General features: G+C 40.2%; 1 protein-coding gene across 1 annotated transcript in view; it reads right to left on the reverse strand.

The window, feature by feature from the left end:
- Positions 1 to 211: 211 nt before the first annotated feature.
- Positions 212 to 17467, reverse strand: part of LOC121273196 (claudin-15-like) — a 28930-nt gene continuing 11674 nt past the window's right edge. The window contains exons 2-5 of the mRNA XM_041180190.1: positions 6881 to 7045; positions 3704 to 3785; positions 1873 to 1977; positions 212 to 293 (exon numbers count right to left, since the gene is read on the reverse strand). Of these exons, the coding sequence (XP_041036124.1) occupies positions 212 to 293; positions 1873 to 1977; positions 3704 to 3785; positions 6881 to 7045 (434 nt within the window). The remainder of the gene's footprint in view (positions 294 to 1872; positions 1978 to 3703; positions 3786 to 6880; positions 7046 to 17467) is intronic.

Below are 17467 nucleotides of genomic sequence, written 5' to 3' on the forward strand. Positions count from 1 at the left end.
TGTTACATCTTTTGTGTAGATTAAAAAAATAACTCTGGCATTATGATGATAGAACATTCATGACATTTAGTACTGCAGTGTAAATACCTACTATACTTATTTAAATGCTCCACAGAGTAGCACAATGATTTTATTAAATACACATGATTTTTTCTTCAAGACTTTGCAGACCTGAGTAACAAAAGAAGCATTTTTTTTGTCAGTCTTTGATTTAGACGTAAGCTTTTGACTGACTTGATTCTGCCTTTGTGTAGATTCGTTGCCCACTTTGGGCAGAAGAATACTTGTAGCCACTGCAAAAGAGAACATAGAGTCACCATTTCTTGCACAGGGACACATCCAGTCTTCCTTTCAGTTATCACTAGTTCAGTATTAAAGCTTTGCCCATGTCTATTTCACTCCTTTCTTTTCACATATATTGATTTTTTTTTTATTGCTCTCCCTCAATTTTCTATGAGAACACAACGGGCAAATGGCTCCCTAAGTAACAACAAAATCAAAGCAGAAAGAAAAAAAATCGATCCAAACATATCTTTTGACATATCATGGCAAACCTTCCCTGTCTTGTAATGGATGAAACAGCTGGAGCCAGAAAAGCTTTGGGAGTTACTTCATCTGCCAGATACTATCTTGGACAACAATGTACAATTATGTTGTCTTCCTTGCTAATGGAAAGGTAAGAGGTCTCTATGGAATCTGCTCATATTGGAGCCTATATAGAGCCTACTCATCTTTAGGCCTATGTGGATCCAACACATAGTAGGACTGTACAGGGCCAACTCATCAATAGGCCTATATAGAGTCTACTCATAATGTGGCCTTTATAGAATCTATTATAGTGGATCATATATAAAGCAACTTTAGTGCAAGGCCTATGTGGAGCCAATTCATCTTGAGGCCTACACTGAGATGGTGAGGTTTCTTTGCACTTTACTTTTAGTGAGGAGAATGTAGGCAGTACATGTATAACAAGGCCTATATGGAACCTACTTAAAATATAGTTCCTAAAATATAGAGGCTGATATTATCCTTACTTATACTAAGGGCCTACTCATAATGGGGCAATATTTTGCAATATCATCATCATTATTGCTATGTTGATGATGTCCTGTCTGGGCATTCTATTTTGCTAAGGTCACCCGATCATGGCAATCCCTTTTTTGAATTTGGTTTGGCAGTAGTGCTGTAAGAATCATAAGAGTATCCGAAAAGATGTTTGGAGTTCAGAGATTTGAAAGTCTTACCCAATCTAGAGACTGTATGTTGACTTTATTTTTTATTATTCGTTCATGGGGTGGGGGTGTTACTGGCCCACTCCTAATTGCCCTGGAGAACTGAATGGCTTGCTAGACCATTTCAGAGGGCAGTTAAGAGTCAACCACACTGTTGTGGACCTGGAGTCACATCTAAGCCAGACCAGGTAAGGACGGCAGATTTCTTTCCCTAAAGGGCATTTGTGAACCAGATGGTTTTATTTTTTACCACAATTGACAGTGGTTTCATGGTCATCATTAGACTCATAATTCCAGATATTTATTGAATTCAAATTGCACCATCTTCCATGGTGGGATTGAAACCTGGGTCCCCAGAGCATTACCCTGGGTCTCTGGATTGCTAGTCCAGTGAAAATACCACTATGCCACTGCTTCCACCATCCACCTCCCCCTTCCCAGTACTCTACTGAGTGTTTTTATTTCTTTAAATTTTGCATTTTTACTTTTATCACTTAGTTGGAGACTTGCTGCGGAGAAATGGAAATCTCAATCAACCAATGTCTGCTCAAGAACTTTGAGTCAGGTACCTATGGGGGAGCCATTTGCATGAGGGCAGTGTTTAGGTACAAGATAAAATGGGCAACAGAAAAACACTTACCTTTGTTGTGCATTTCTTTTACAGGAACAACACAAGAACGCACCTCCCAAGATGAGGAGAGCTGACCCAGCCCATCCAATGTACAGGGCAGACCCCAGCTCATATCTGCAAACAAAGAAATCGTTAGGCTCATGCACTTTTAAAGGTAACCATTCACTAACCAATTACAACCAACTGCCCATAAGTCGGTGATGCCCCAAATAGTGAGGGCACCATTTGGTGTATGTTACCAAATTGCATAGACCAGGTGGGTCTCAGGTTTGATTGCCAGCTTCTGGATGTTATGATTTGGGGTGCTACAGTTGGTGATAGGCAAGGGGGATAGAAAGAACAGTTATTTCTAATCGTTATCCAATGTAGGAATGTTGGGTGAATACAGGATCATCAAACATAGCAACTCCCATTTACTTAAGTAAAAGTTGCATCCCAGGAAAGTAATCAGACAAAAATTAGCACCAACTAATATATTAACAAATTAACAATATATTATACTAACAAAATCTTGGCCAAAGATGTAGGTTTTTAGGAGCATCTTAAAGGAAGGGAGAAAGATAAAGAGTTAGAAAGGTTTAAGGTTGGAATTCCAGAGCTCAGGCCGGACCTAGACTGCTGAAGACACAATCGTAATGGTGAGGCAATGAGAATCAGGGATGCTCAAGAGGTCAGTATTGGAGGAACTCAGAATTCCAGGAGGATTGTAGGGCTGGCCAAGGTTACAGAGTTAGAGAAGGGGATGAGACCATGGAGAATATGAATATGAGGATGAGAATTTTAATTCGAGGCATTGCTGGACTGGGAGCCAGTGTGTTAGTAAGTATGGCTGTGACTCCCACCAACATGCGCTGCCTCAGCTCATAAATGGTGAATGGTTGCTTGGACAAGGTGTCAGTGATGGTGGAGGCATTTTCCACCAATGGGGCAGTGCCCTTTAGGTGAGGAGAGCAATTAAAGTGACTTGTGTTGAATAGTGAGTGGGTTTTATATATATTATCATTGGTCTTTACTGTCAGAATATCTTTAGTAGGCTTAAACTCACAAGGGCACAATCTGCTCCTTGTTTCTGTCTGGATTTTTACAAGATAAGACTAAATTACCAGGCAGTAAATGGATGTAATAACAAAGCCTATTTGGACAGTCAGCACCTGCGGATGTAAAGCTGATAGACTTGTTGATAGTGTGTTTACCATTCTCACATCTGCTTTGGAAGCCACATCTTTTAGCAGCGTAAGGGGGTCAACCAGCAACAATGTGCTTTTATATAGAGCCCTTTACTACCCCAGGATATTTATCTTCCAATCTCGACATTGTGGTCAACAACTTCAGATCATAACCAAGCTGTAGGTAATGACACTGCTGCTGCAATTTGCATCTCCACCAGGGCCATCTTTTATTTCCTTGCTCATTCCATTACCATCTGCTTTTGCCTTGCACTTTCATCCCTTTCTTTCATTTAATCACTTCGGCTTTCCACCCTGATACAGACTCTCTCCCTTATGTTCTTTCCCTGACCTTTTCCCTTGCTCTGCATTGGCTTATAAACTGTTACACCTCTCACTATTTCCAGTTCTGAAGAAAGGTCATTGACCTGAAATGCTAACTCCATTTCTCTCTCCATACTTGCTATGTGACCTGCTGAGTGTTTCAAGCATTTTTTTGTTTTAATTGATTGTGAGGTACATAATTGTAAATACATTTTGCCAAGTTGACACTCATGATAGGTCTGAGAAGGAGCACTCAAAAAATCTGCCCTTAGTTCTCCTTTAACTTGTTTGGATTCTGAAAGAGATACAACTGACAATCCTACTCTTTAATGAAATGCAATTATACATACTTTGTTCCACCATAGACAGGATTGTAGAAATCCATTGTGATGTTGTAGGCATACCAAGAAACAGGAACTATCCCACATATACCTGCCAATCAAATGAAAAAAATACATCAAGCTTCAGAAAAAGCAAATAATGGATAGAAACGTATCTACTAATTTACCTGAGTTCTACTTAAAAAGTGAATCATAGAATCCTAGAATGGTTACAGCACAGAAAGAGGCCATTCAGTCCATTGTCTCTGAATCAGCTCTTCGCAAAAGCAATTCAGTTAGTCCCACTCTATCACCCTTTCCCCATAATCCTGCAAATTCTTTTCTTTGTAGGTGCCTGTCAAATTCTCTTTTGAAAGCCATTATTGTATCTGCCTCCACCACACTGTCAGATAGTACACTCCAGATCCTATCCACTCGCTGTGTAATAAGGTTTTTCTTCATGTTGCCTTTGCTTCTTTTGCCAATCACATTAAGTGATGTTCTCTGGTTCTTGACCCTTCTGCCCATGGGAAGTTACTCTCTATCTACTCTGTCTAGGTTCCTCATGATTTTGAACACTTCTTTCAAATCTCCTCTCAACCTTTCCTTCTCTGAGAACAACCCCAGATTATCCAACCTGCCCAAGTTCTTCAACCCTGGAACCACTCTTGCAAACCTTTTCTGCACATTCTCTAATGCCTTCGCATTTTCCTATATTGGAGCCCAGAACTGGGCACAGAACTCTAACTGAGGCTTTTTAAATCATGTTCTCAACCTGCCCTGCCACCTTCAAAGGTATATGCTCATATGCCCATATAACTATTCCTGCAACCCTTTTAAGAGTGTACCCTTTATTTTATATTGCCTAATTGCATTCTTCCTACCAGAATGAATCACTTCACACTTCTCTGCATTAAATTTCATCTGCCATGTGTCTGCCCATTCCACCAACCTGTCTGTGTCCTCTTGAAGTCTATTACTATCCTCCTCACTTTCAAGTTTGGTGCCATCTGAAAATTTTGGAATTGTGCCCTGTGTATCCATGTCTAATTCATGAATACATTTCAAGGAAAGCAAGGGTTCCAGTACTGACTGCTGGAGAATCCCACTGTATAACTCACTTCAGTTCAAAAAAACAACCGTTCACCTCCATGCTTTATTCCCTGTCACTGAGTCAACTTTGTACCCAAAGCAATACATCACTAATAATAAATATGCACCATGAAGCATATGTTGAATAGTTAAATTTACTCCTGGCAAAGAATAATCAGTTCGAGTTACCTTTGTACAGGAGTTGATTTTAATTTTAAGTGAAACATCCAATGCAGATATCAATGTATGCCCTGAGAAGCTTCTTTCTGAGACCCTCTTTCATTAGAACCCCTGTATCATTTGTCTCTCACATGGAGTGGCGAACAGTTCAAACTGAGCTCACATTGCAAAGAGCCAACATTTGTATTCCATGATTGATTAGCATTTGGGATACTGTTATTTGTGGCTGCTTTTACAATCTGGAATGTGTTGCCTGAAATGGTGGTGGAAGCAGATTCAATAGGAACTTTCAAAAGGGAGTTGGACAACTACTTGAAAAGGATAAGTTGGAAGGGCTATAGGGAAAGAGGGAGGAAAGGGATTAATGGCATACCTGTTTCAAAAAGTCGGCACAGATGTGATGGGCTGAATTCCCACCTATTGTGCCAAATGATTTTATGATTCTAAGATTACTAACTAGTTTTCAAGTTGAAACATTCAGTAAAGCTTACTCATGTTATCAGTATTTTATTACCAAGCTGTTATTTCAATTATAACTAGTAGTTATCTCCAGTACCTAATGTGACTCGTGTATCTTTTCATGCAATTTGTTGACTGCCCCTACAGTCAGCTGTCAGAAAAGCGCTCAAGTTATATATTTTGAAATTGAGGGACAATCTCACTCTACAGACCCAAAGAAATAGTCTTCCTGTTACTCCTTTGCAGTGCTGAGGGTGCGCAGCATCTTTTGAACATCACATTAAAGCAAGCTTGCCTTCTCAGGGGGCCACACCGTATTCCGTGGTATTAATTCAAAGAAAGGCAGGCGAGTTCCCGGCCAATATTTAACACTCAACCAACATAAAAGGCACTACATAAATTATTTTACAAAAGTGTGTACTTGTATCAACAGCCTGCAGAAAACAGGGGAAACCTCGGGTCAACAACCTCCACTTTTAAAAATTCTTTCATGGCGTCTGGGCATCGCTGGTGAGACCAGAATGTATTGCCCATCCTTAATTGTCTTTGAGAAGGTGGTGGTGAGCCACCTTCTTGAACCGTTGCAGGCCATTCGGGTACACCCACAGAGCTGTTAGGAAGGGATTTTCACCCAACGACAGTGAAGGACTGGCGATATAATTCCAAGCCAGGATGGTTTGCAGCTTGGAGGAGAACTTGCAGTTGGTGGTATTCCCATGCATCTGCTGCCTTTGTCCTTCAAGGTGGTAAAGGTTTTGGGTTTGGAAGGTGCTGTTGAAGGAGCCTTGGTTAGTTGCTGCACTGCATCTTGTGGTTGGTACACACTGGTGGAGTGAGTGAATGTTTAAGGTGGTGGATGGGATGCTAATCAAGTGGCCTGCCTTGTCCTGGATAGTGTCAAGCTTCTTGAATGTTGTTGAAAAGTCACTCATCCAGGCAAGTGGAGAGCATTCCATCACACTCCTGACTTGTGCCTTGTAGAAGGTGAACAGATTTTGGGGAGTCAGGAGGTGAGTTACTTTCTGCAGAATTCCCAGTCTCTGATATGTTCTTATAGCCACAGTATTTATATGGCTGGTCTAGTTCAGTTTCTGTTCAATGATAACCCCCAGGATGTTGATAGTGGGGGATTCAGCGATGATAATACCATTGAATGTCAAAGGGTGATGGTGAGATTCTCTCTTGTTGGAGATGGCCATTGCCTGGCACTTGTGTGGCATGATTGTTACTCGTTACTTATCAGCCCAAGCCTGAACATTGTCCAGGTCTTGCTGCATACTGACACAGATTGCTTCAGTACCTGAGGAGTATAGGAAATCTTATCTATAATTTCCTTGTGTTCTCAGGATCTATACCAAATCAACCTTTAGCTCCATTCAAAATGTGCCTTGGGCTAGTTGTTCCATTTGTTCAGTACGCAACTCACCATTCACCTGGTTAAACCATTACTTTGAAAGTTTTTGTAAATGTACTGACCTGATAGAATGAAGAGAAGTCCACCAGAAAGGGAAATCTTTCCTTTTGCTTTCTCATCCATGCTTCCAATATTGGTGCATTTCAGGCCAAATAGAGATATCAGTGAAGCAATAACTCCCAGAATGATGGCGATGATCATCAGAGCACGACATGCTTGGATATATGCTGCAGAGAAAGGAAACATTTTAGTGTAGGTGTAAGACTGAAGCAGGACTGGTGCAGAAACAGCCACCAGGAGAGTTCCTCAGTATGAGCCGCCTTAGTGTGCATGCATTTCTTTAGTACAAACAACAATTTTTTAACAGTGCGTGAAGAGAGCTTCCTTCTTCCCTTCCCAGCTAGCTAATTCAGACATATTAATCCCTGCTGACTGCAGGAATCCTATGTGAAAAATGTTTCGATGATCTCAACCCATTTTCAAGAGGCCACAGCACTAGTTTGGCACTTGACAGGGAAACCTGTCTCAGAGACACCACAAGGATGATAGATGTGTGAGGTGGAATTGCCACATTGCTGTGATGGGGCTACTACTCTGAGGCTGGTAGAGAAACACCTTGTCGGGCTTTATATACAGAGCTTTCTACTTTGATTCTGATCCTGTTCTGCTTGTCCTGGCTTGCTTCTCACCAAAACGATAACCAGAATTTCCCCTGGGAGGGGATGAGGGCGAGTCTCCTGATCAGCCACTATAAAACTGGTGGTAAAAGAATCGCCACATCCATCTCAATCGATTCATGGAACCTGACGCAAATGTCAAAGATGGGCAAATGTTCCAATCTTCAAGGGCAGAATTTTCTGTCTGCCTGCCAGGCGTGTGGGCCTGACCCAATCTCCGGTGGGTGGGGAGCCGATCCCCGCCAGAGAAGGGGGCTGCGCTGCCATTTTACATGGCCGGCCCAGCGTGACGTCCGGCAGGAAGCGCTATGCGCTCCCTGTGCAGGTGGGGGGGATTCCCCAAAAGTGAGAGTGCGCTCTTTCGTGCATGCCCACAAAAGAGCGCACATCTCGCTGAAGCTAAGCGCTACCTCAGGGAGATCGCCTGGACTTTGAAAAATATTAAAAATAGAGAAAAAAAATCCTTACATGTACCCCTCATGTGACAACGCCACATGAGTTGGGACATGTTCATAATTTACTGAATAACTTTAGTAAAATTTTTAAAACTCTGTATGAAACCCCATCCCGCTGGTGGATGAGGTTTCATGTTTCTTCTAGTTGCCGCTGGGGCTCCTGGCCTGCTTGCCAACCTTAAGGTTGGACAGGCAGGTCCTTTAATTGTTTAAATGATCCTGTCAATGGCTTCGATTGGCTATTGACAGGTCAGCAGGTCCGCAGCTGATTTTGCCCCAACTCTTGAGGGACACCAAAATAATCCCCTAAAAGATCAAAATAAAATTATTTACCCATTTACTGGCTATGAGGCAGTAACATTTTCAAAACGTCAGAGTACAAGAATGAAAGCTGTTGAATGTAGGGTGGAAATTAGGAAAGCAGGGTGTTCGAAGGCTTACATTTTACGAAACCTCAAACTAATCTGGACACGGGATCCAGCAGTGATTGGGAACAATCTCATTCAGGTCCTTACACTTCACTTCAATGTCTCAAAGCTGAGCTGCTCACCTAACGGGTCACTCGATGATCTAATGAGGGAAACTACACACAATGGAAACATCATCTGGAGGCCAGACCATGGTGTAGCTCACATTCACCACTCCTGCTCATACTGAATGTAACCACCTTCCAACTGGGAGTGCTCCATGGTGGAATGGTCCCCTGTAATCTTTTTTTAATCAATGTTGAAATGGGCTTTGTTCCTTTAAATTTTGTTCCTCCTAGTCTCCAAATAGGGAAAACAGTATTAACCTCTTTATTAGGAATGGTGAATGGGGAACTCACTATCACAGCAAGTGTTTGAGGTGAATAGTATTGATGGATTTAAGGGGAGGCTAGATAAGCCCATGAGGAAGAAGGATTAGAAGTTATGCTGAGGTCGTTAGGTGAATAAGGATGGGGGTAGGCTCAAGTGAAACATAAATACCAGCATGAACTAGTTGGATTGAATGGCCTGTTTCTAAGCTATATACTTTGTATAGTATTATGTTTTTGTTTTTATGTGTATGTCTCTCCTTCTTTGTCTGTTTCTGTCTGTCTCTTTCTCCTTCTCCTCTATCCTCACTGTGAATCCAATGAGCTGAACTTGCCAAAATGTATAAAATACATAATGGCATAAATAAGATAAAACCAGAATATTACTGAATGGTAAACCAGGCCATAGACATCCGCAATGCAGCTCAGCCAATATGCATTGGTGCTTTTCCTCCACATGAGCAGCAGTCCTAATTCCATGCACTTGCCCTCTTCCCATATTCATTTATCCCATTTCCTTCAACGATCTATCTGACCTGTTCTTAAAAATTGAAATAATCTCTGCCTCAACCACTAACTATGGCACTGCATTCCACAGCCTCCCATTCCTGTGTAAGACTGAAAAACAGAAGTTTCAATAGTTACAAAACAAGTGTAAAACAAACTCCAAAATGATTGGAGGTGAAATTCGCCTTGGACAGTATTGTAAAAATGGTGATAGTGAATCTGCAACCTGTTTTACACTCTGCTCGATTTCACTCACTGTCCTTGTTGTCCTCAGTATATTTTTGTATTTATAATTACAATAGCAATGGCTTTTTGCTTAAGTCTCATCTCAACAAGTGCATACACACATGAACACACACACATGCATGATGCTGGTGGTGTGTTATAGCTTGAGTTGCTGTGGCAACATACACTTTTACATGCATGTTGTAGTCTGGGGCTATGGAAAGTGATGGTAGAGGCTCCAATTTCTTTCCAACACTTGGCTGACCAAAAATCTCTCCTGCTCTTATTGCCTGCCATTGGCATGTGTTGGAAGGATTTGCAGATTGATACTCAGCCTGTTTGACCGCATTATGAACACACCTTCCTTGACCATCAAGTCCTGGAGTGGGACTCAAACCCAGAGCTTCTGGCTCAGAGGAGGGACGCTACCCACTATGCCACAAAACTTCCACATATGCATATGTAAACACATGAAATACACACATATATATGAAAGCGTGCTATACATACAAACTATTTTACAAATATTCTCATCAATTATGCAAAATGTTTTTGTAGCCAATAATGTTTTCAACTAGATCATTATGGAAGACACTGAAACAGGAGTTGACTTAAAGAATTATGTTTCTTTATCCAGAACCATAAACCATAATTCATGAAAAGTAAATAATTCATTTGATCAGAATTAACAAGGAAGGGAATTTTGTTCCTACTTTTCAGTCATAAATGGCATTAAACCACATCCTTCTGACTAAAGCAATGGCCTTTCATCTAGTCTTGTGGGAGGGCATTAGATCCAATCAAGACTGCACCTAAAGCATGACTAACTTTTATCAGCAACCTTTAACTTAGTGAGCTCTCTTTTTCCTTTTTTGGTCATTTTCCTGATATCTTAGGTCATATAAATAATGACACCGGGCCTTTCACCCTTCTCCGTCATCAAGCCTCAATTTTCCCAAGTTTTGACTTTGTGGCATGGATTTTCATCTAGTATAATACAGGATCAACTGTCTGCTACAAAAAGATAGCCCCAACCCCACCCCACTCGCTTCCAATTTTAATTTCCAAAGAAGTCAATGACAATGGGCAGCTGATCGGTAATGTCAATTTTGTAACAAGTTTAAAATCTGCACCAAAGTCTTCAATCTGTATTCTTCAATGTCTCGCAAACTCAGATTTGAGCCTCCTTGACAGATTTTGAGCACACAACAGCAAATATATGGTGAGGACATAGAATGTCACCTACATGCTAGTCATTTTTTGCTAATCGTTGAGCTATTCTACAAGCTTTTGTCCAATATTTCAACTAATATGGACAAAAATAAGGATATAAAAGAATAAAATCTCATAATTCTGCCCACAAATTCTGACCAAATAGTGGTCTCCAAAAGACATTTGAGTCTACAACTGACTTTCCCTTAAAAGCTAAGATTCATTAGTGGGAAGCTCCTGGTTGGGCAACTTCAGGGCCAACTGGAAAAAGTTCTCATTAGTAATATTCCAAAAAAAAAATAGATAAACCAACAATACAGCTGGATGTACAGCTTGGGTGTTCCAGTGAGTTTTAACACTTTATTTGTAATACATTGGAGCTTTGCACATGTTTGTGATTAAAGAAGTCATAAAATCATAGACTTACACCAAAGAAGGTTGGCTCATTATGCTTGTGCCAACTCCTTGGAAAAGATATCCAATTAATTCCATATCTCACTCAACTCCTTTCTGGTGCCCTCCAATTTTTCCATTTCAACCATATACATGATTCCTCCTGCAATTTGGCTTACTGGTAAATGCACATCAAATCTGTAAATATTTTATCGGAGAAGAAGTTTTCTGTCAATAGTGGATGGTTTATAGGGTGAAATGTGTAGGTAAATTCAATGATCCTCGAAGGAAGCTGTGGTCAGTGACAGGCTGCTGTAGCCCTACTCCCCTGACTCATGTTACCTTTGAATGAGGTTCAACGCTGGAAGAATGGGATTGCTAAATTTTCCCTTTAATTACCACCAGAGTCAAGGCAACTGCATGAACATTAATATTGTCTAATCATGATAAACTAATGATAATAATGCTTGACTCTGTTTCTTCTATTTGTGGGCAATGGACATCTAATCCAGGTAGAATGTGGGGTTGATAAAGGAAAGAAGCCAACTAGAAGAAAGTCTCCCTCCTTGTTTGTCATGAAAACTCACTGCTGGATTCCTGCTCACAGAAAGGATGTGTCAAGGTCTAAAAGCTCATTTGAGGGAAACACCCATGGCACTTGGTTGTTTTGCTGCTCCATGAGTCTCTGGGCTGCAATTTGTAACCTTAAAGTTCTGCCATATTGTTGCAACTGCAAAGTACAAAGTAGCTTATCTGGCAGATGCCAAACAATCCACAAAGGAACATAAGAACAGTCAAAGAAGGTCAGAGAAAAGCCCCAATGGACCATTGGCCATCTATCCAACTGCATTTTGAATGCTGCAATGTTTTGCACTCACAACTTCACCAGGGAGATTATTACAAATATTTATTACTCTGTGAAGAAGATTCTTTCCCAAACCTACTAAAATTGCCCGTCATTTAAATTTATTCCCTCTAGTCCCACAAACCTAATTGATTTTAAAGTAACATTCTGGATTTATCTTTTCTGCACCAATTAGATACTTTGATAAAGTCTCTTCGTGACCTTCTCTCTCAATGTCTGATCTCTCAACTTCCTTCATCTCACTTAAACTGAGGATGATTCTTGCTGCTCCTCTCTGCACCCTGCCCAATGCATCTACATCCTTTATGCAGCACAATTGTACACTTCAAGTGCGATCTGACCACTGCATTGGAAGACCATGGTTATAAATTCATTGGATTTTTACCCCACCTTCCTCAACATATTCTCACATTCAACTTGCTATTTTAATGAATTCACCATCTCAATTTAACAGATAAAATTAGTCAAAAGTAAGGCAAAGGTGGGCAGTCCTGGCTAAATCAGACCCTTGGACTTTTGATCAGTGCCGATCACAGATGAACATTTAATGTGCAAGTTATTTTTATTTCAAGTGGATTAGAGCAGAAAAGGTTTAAAAAGAGAATTCATAGAGGTCTTCAATATTTTGTAGAGTTTTGATAGAATAAAAAAATAGAAACTGTTTCCACTGGTGTCAAGGTTGATCACCAGAGGCAGAAATTTAAGTTAATTGTCAAAAGACCCTCGAGGGAAGATGAGAAGAAATCTTCTTATGCAAGAGCTGTTGTGATCGGAAATGTACTACCTAAAAGACTGGTGAATTAAAGCACATTCAATAGTAGCTTTCAAAAGTAAGTTGGGTTTTTAGTTAGAAAACAACAAATTGCAGGGCAACTGGGAAAGAGCAGGGGGATTGGGACTATTTTTCAGAGAAGCAGCACAGGAACAATGGGTTCTCACTGAGCTGTATGATTCAATCATGAATCCCTGTGTAAAAATCGTATGCGCAGCGATGTTTAAAGGTGTGTCAATTTGGTGGATTGGAAGTTGTTTCTTTAAAACTCAACAATTTGCTAGATTGTAGTAAGACAGAAAGCTGCTTGGAAATAACTACTAAAATTGTCTTTCTAAACAGGTCTCATCCCAGATATATAAATCAACTGAGTAGAGTGATTCTTAAAGGTTAATTTAATAAAGATTAAATCTGTGTAATAGAAATCTGAGTTAATTAATCTTGGTTAATGTATATAGGTGGACCTAATTTAAAGGAATTGTGCTGAAATGCACTCGATCCCATGAAAACCCTCACATTTCTCACTCATGAGAATGTGCATGATATGTTTAGTTTCTTCCACAAGGTTTGCAATTCACATCTACAATGCTGGTCTGGGATTCCTCCATTTTGATAATACACTTTCAGAACTCCTGCGCGGCATTTCTCATAACCAAAATGGAGGCTAAGAAATACCTAGTAATAATTTGACCATCTTATAAACCAACTGAAGCTTCAGTAAAGATTTAAATAATTCATTCTGAAACAAGAATGATATTTTCGTTGATACCTTCGTTGCTTCAAAGATTACAACTGGTTTCTGTCAACAGTTGGTTATAATTGTTGAGGCTGTGGTGGCCTACACACACCCCTGGCGGTCCTCGGTGAACATCTATCTGCATTTTAGCATTTTTTTCATGAGATAACTTTGTTCTACAGACCAAGTTTTGCAGGAGCAAAATGTTGCCATCATTGTTGATCTGCATGAGAATTTAATCCAATAAAACTAAACTTTGTCTCAATTGTCGATAGCTGTTTCTCTAACATCAAGCTACAACTTTCAGAACATATTCCTGCTATTGGCAAAGTGTTTGACTGAGGTTGTTAAATCCAGCATAAGATATAACCAATTGACCCCCACTCCACTACAATAATCGTAGCAGATCACAGAGTGTGTTGTACTTACATATATTAGCATTTCCCGTAGCTTGTTGATTTGCATACTATTTTCAACTAAAACAGCAACACTATATAACAATATAAATCTAAAGATATTCAAACCTAGCTTAGATAGGTAGTTTTAATGAAAAACACTGGAAAATATTTCCTTGGGGACAATACGAAAGTCAGCATTTTCATTTTTTGGAACAGTTTTTGAGTGATGGTATAAATTAAAAACTTTCTTAACACTATTCTTTTAGCTTTAAGTTTAGGTAATAGGCATTATTTCATTGTTAAACAAAGAGCAGCATAATTTCTTTGAATAAACTTTCATCAATGTCACTAGTCAGTGTTAAAATGGGCAGATCATTTTCTAAAAGAGTCTTAAAAGAATGGAATTTTAAACGACGATTCTCCAAGGCTACAATCTTAACTTGAAATAAAGTCAATTGGATTAAAGAACATTCTTGTCCAATTATTAATCTATTACTTTTTAAAACACTTCTCTGTCCTTGGCTGGCTTTTTGGCTATAACTGGTTAGATAAAATTGCTAACCAACATGGACTTACTCGTTGAGACCAAGTTACAGCCAAAGATAAAACAATTTTTAAAAAAAAATTGTAAATGTGATCACTTTGAGTGTCAGCCATTTATTTATATATCTAATTGCCCTTCTATATTCAACCATTAAATATCCAAGGGTTAAAGAAAAACAATTCCATTGTTATTATTGAGAATAAAGCACCTACAAGATAGGCCGAGCATGGTCTGAAACGCTCGGCAGTTGAAGACGCCAGTACTATCCTGAGCACAGCTTTTCCACAAATTCTCATACAGCCTGGAGCTTGTGATCACACTCCCGTAAACAGTTGAAATCTTCCAGTAATTGTTCGCCAATGTGGATCCAGTAAGCATCCACCCAGCCAGCCCCATCAGGAAACCAACAATCTCAAGAGCTGCTGCCATAGTCAGTCTTTGTAACACAGTCTTGTCCCAAAGTGAAATTCACAAGAAAAAGTTCTCCTCGTGTTACGAGCTTGAGCACTGGGGAGCCTCTCACTTCAAGTACAGACACTCTTTCCCTCTCTGTCACTCTGTGTCCTTCATAAAGGCGATCCAACCTTCGATCTCTTGCTCAAAGACCATAAAATGATAAGGTGGCACATAAACGGCCATAACTGGGTGTGACCTTGGGTAAATGTGTTAATTACTAAGGGATGATATTTCCTGGTCAGAATGGTATCAATTCTACCATTTTTAAAAAATTTCCAGAAAAGAATGATGCAATGACATTTTTATACATACTTATTAATGTTACACAGACAGTTATTGACTGCATTGTAGTGCAGTTAACTGTCTGCAGAAAGAAAATATTGAATTGTCTTTCAGGTAAAGTGGTGAGTTATGGACTAGCACAGTTTAATTATTCTGGTTGAAACAATGCCTTGACTTTTAAGTGAGAGCTTTGCTATTCTTCATAAATGTTTTGCACTGAATGTTGAGCATTGATTGAACCTTCAAAGAAATCCTCTCAAAAATCTGCTTTTCTTCATTTCACTATGTTGGAACTCTTGAGTCAGACAGTTAAGTTCAGTTAATGTTTGACAAGATATTGATCTGCAGTATCAATACCACACAGGACTTTCAGTGAAACTCAACATCGAAATTGATACTACAGGGTGAGGAGATGATTCATTTTGGGAAAGGATCTATTACCAAAATGCAGGAAGGCTGAACCAAATTTGAACCTATGTTGCAATGAATGATAAATATGATAAATGCATTTCAAAAATAGCAGAGTAATGTTGAGAAAGACAAGGTTTAGCTACTGAGAACCCTATTGCTATGGAGACTAGGTGGAGCAATAATTCAAGCATAAGATTTTATTACAGATAGGATCTGAGTTTGAATCCAGTTCCTAACAGGGAGAGTAAAAATTTTCTTTCCGAAACTGGCCACCAATCTCATCTGGCTGAAGAGTTCAGATAGACTTAATTCAGTCCCAACAGAGTGAAAATTTCACAAATTAGGCATCTCTCTCACAAAAGGCTTTAGAATGGTTGATGCAGAGAGTGGCAATGTGGAGTTGAGGTTACATTCAGATCAGCCATGATTTTATTGAATGGCGGAGCAGGCTCGGTGGCCAGGTGGCCTATTCCTGTTCCTAATTCCTATGTTTGTATGTATTTTGGTTTGGTAGATAGCACTTTTCACATGCAGCAATAATGTTTCTTTCCTTTGACTATCTACATGTGCGATTAAACATATTGCAATTAATACATTTAGTCGTTTGGTAGTTCAGAGCTTGAGTGTTGCTGAAAGAAGAGACATGTCAAAACTTTTCGTCTTGCACTCATCAGGACACTTTGCATGATTACCAATATAAGGAGAAACAATGCACTCTCCACATCGACCCTGTCAAGACCCCTCAGGATCTTATATGTTTCAATCAAGTTGCCTCTTACTCTTCTAAACTTTGGCAGATACAAGCTTAGCCTGTAACCTTTCCTCATCAGACAATCCGCTTAATCCAGGCATTAGTTTATTAAACCTTCTCTGAACTGTTTCCAATGCGTTTACATCTTTCCTTTAGTAAGGAGACCAATATTGTCTGTACAGTACAGTACTGTTCCCTGGCTAGCCAAAGAAATATGTCAAGTTCAGAACTGCTCTTACCAGGTCTACTTTGCACACTTTGGGGTCCACAAGCTTAGGTTACCAAAATCAGACTAAAATGGAGGCAGCTGATGATTTAAATGGGTAGCTGCCTCCGTAAAATGTGTATGTGCGAAACATGCCTTGCCCGCATTCGCACCCCTGCGAAAATGGGAAATGCGGGGCAGAATTTGACATTTGGCATGCGGTGTGTGCCTAACACAGCAGAACGTAAAATGATGCGCGATGATATCGGGTGTACATCCCTACATCATCGCACTGTCTCGCGGTATTGTGTTTGGCAGGCACACGCCGGAGTGTGCCGAATTGAAAGGCCTATTAAGGCCATTAACGAACTAATTAACTTCAAATTTACGCTGCCTGTCCAACCTTATGGTGAAAAGGCCAAGCAGCCTTTACATTTTTTAGGAAACCTCATCCATGAGCGGGATGAGGTTTCCTGAAGCTAATACTGATAAAATAAAAACTTGTCCCATCTCATGTGACAGTCACATGAGAGGAATGTCTCATTAAATTTCTACTGTCCTTATATATTTTTTTAAAAATCGCTTCAGTCTCCCTGAGGCAGCTCCGTTCCTCAGGGAGATGAAGCGCTCTTTTGCGCACATGTGTGAACTGCACACTAGGCCCTGCTCTCCCTCCCCCCCCCCCGCCCACACAGGCAGCGCTCAGCGCTACTGCTTGCGGTCCACGCAGGGTGGGCCTTAATTGAAATCGCAGCGGGGAGCAGATCGCGGGCAGCAGTCGGCTCCACCACCGCCCCCGCCCACTCCCGCCAAGCCCGCCTGATGAATGGAAAATCATGGCTGCGGTGTTTGGGGTGGGACTCAGGATTTTCGGGTAGTTGCCCTATTTTTCCTATGACAAAGAGGCTCTCTGTTGTAGCAAAAATCTGGATCTTAGTCAGGAATTTAAGTTGCTAATGGGTAA

This window comes from Carcharodon carcharias, chromosome 2, assembly GCF_017639515.1.
Source record: "Carcharodon carcharias isolate sCarCar2 chromosome 2, sCarCar2.pri, whole genome shotgun sequence".
In the NCBI taxonomy this organism is placed as follows: Eukaryota; Metazoa; Chordata; class Chondrichthyes; order Lamniformes; family Lamnidae; genus Carcharodon; species Carcharodon carcharias.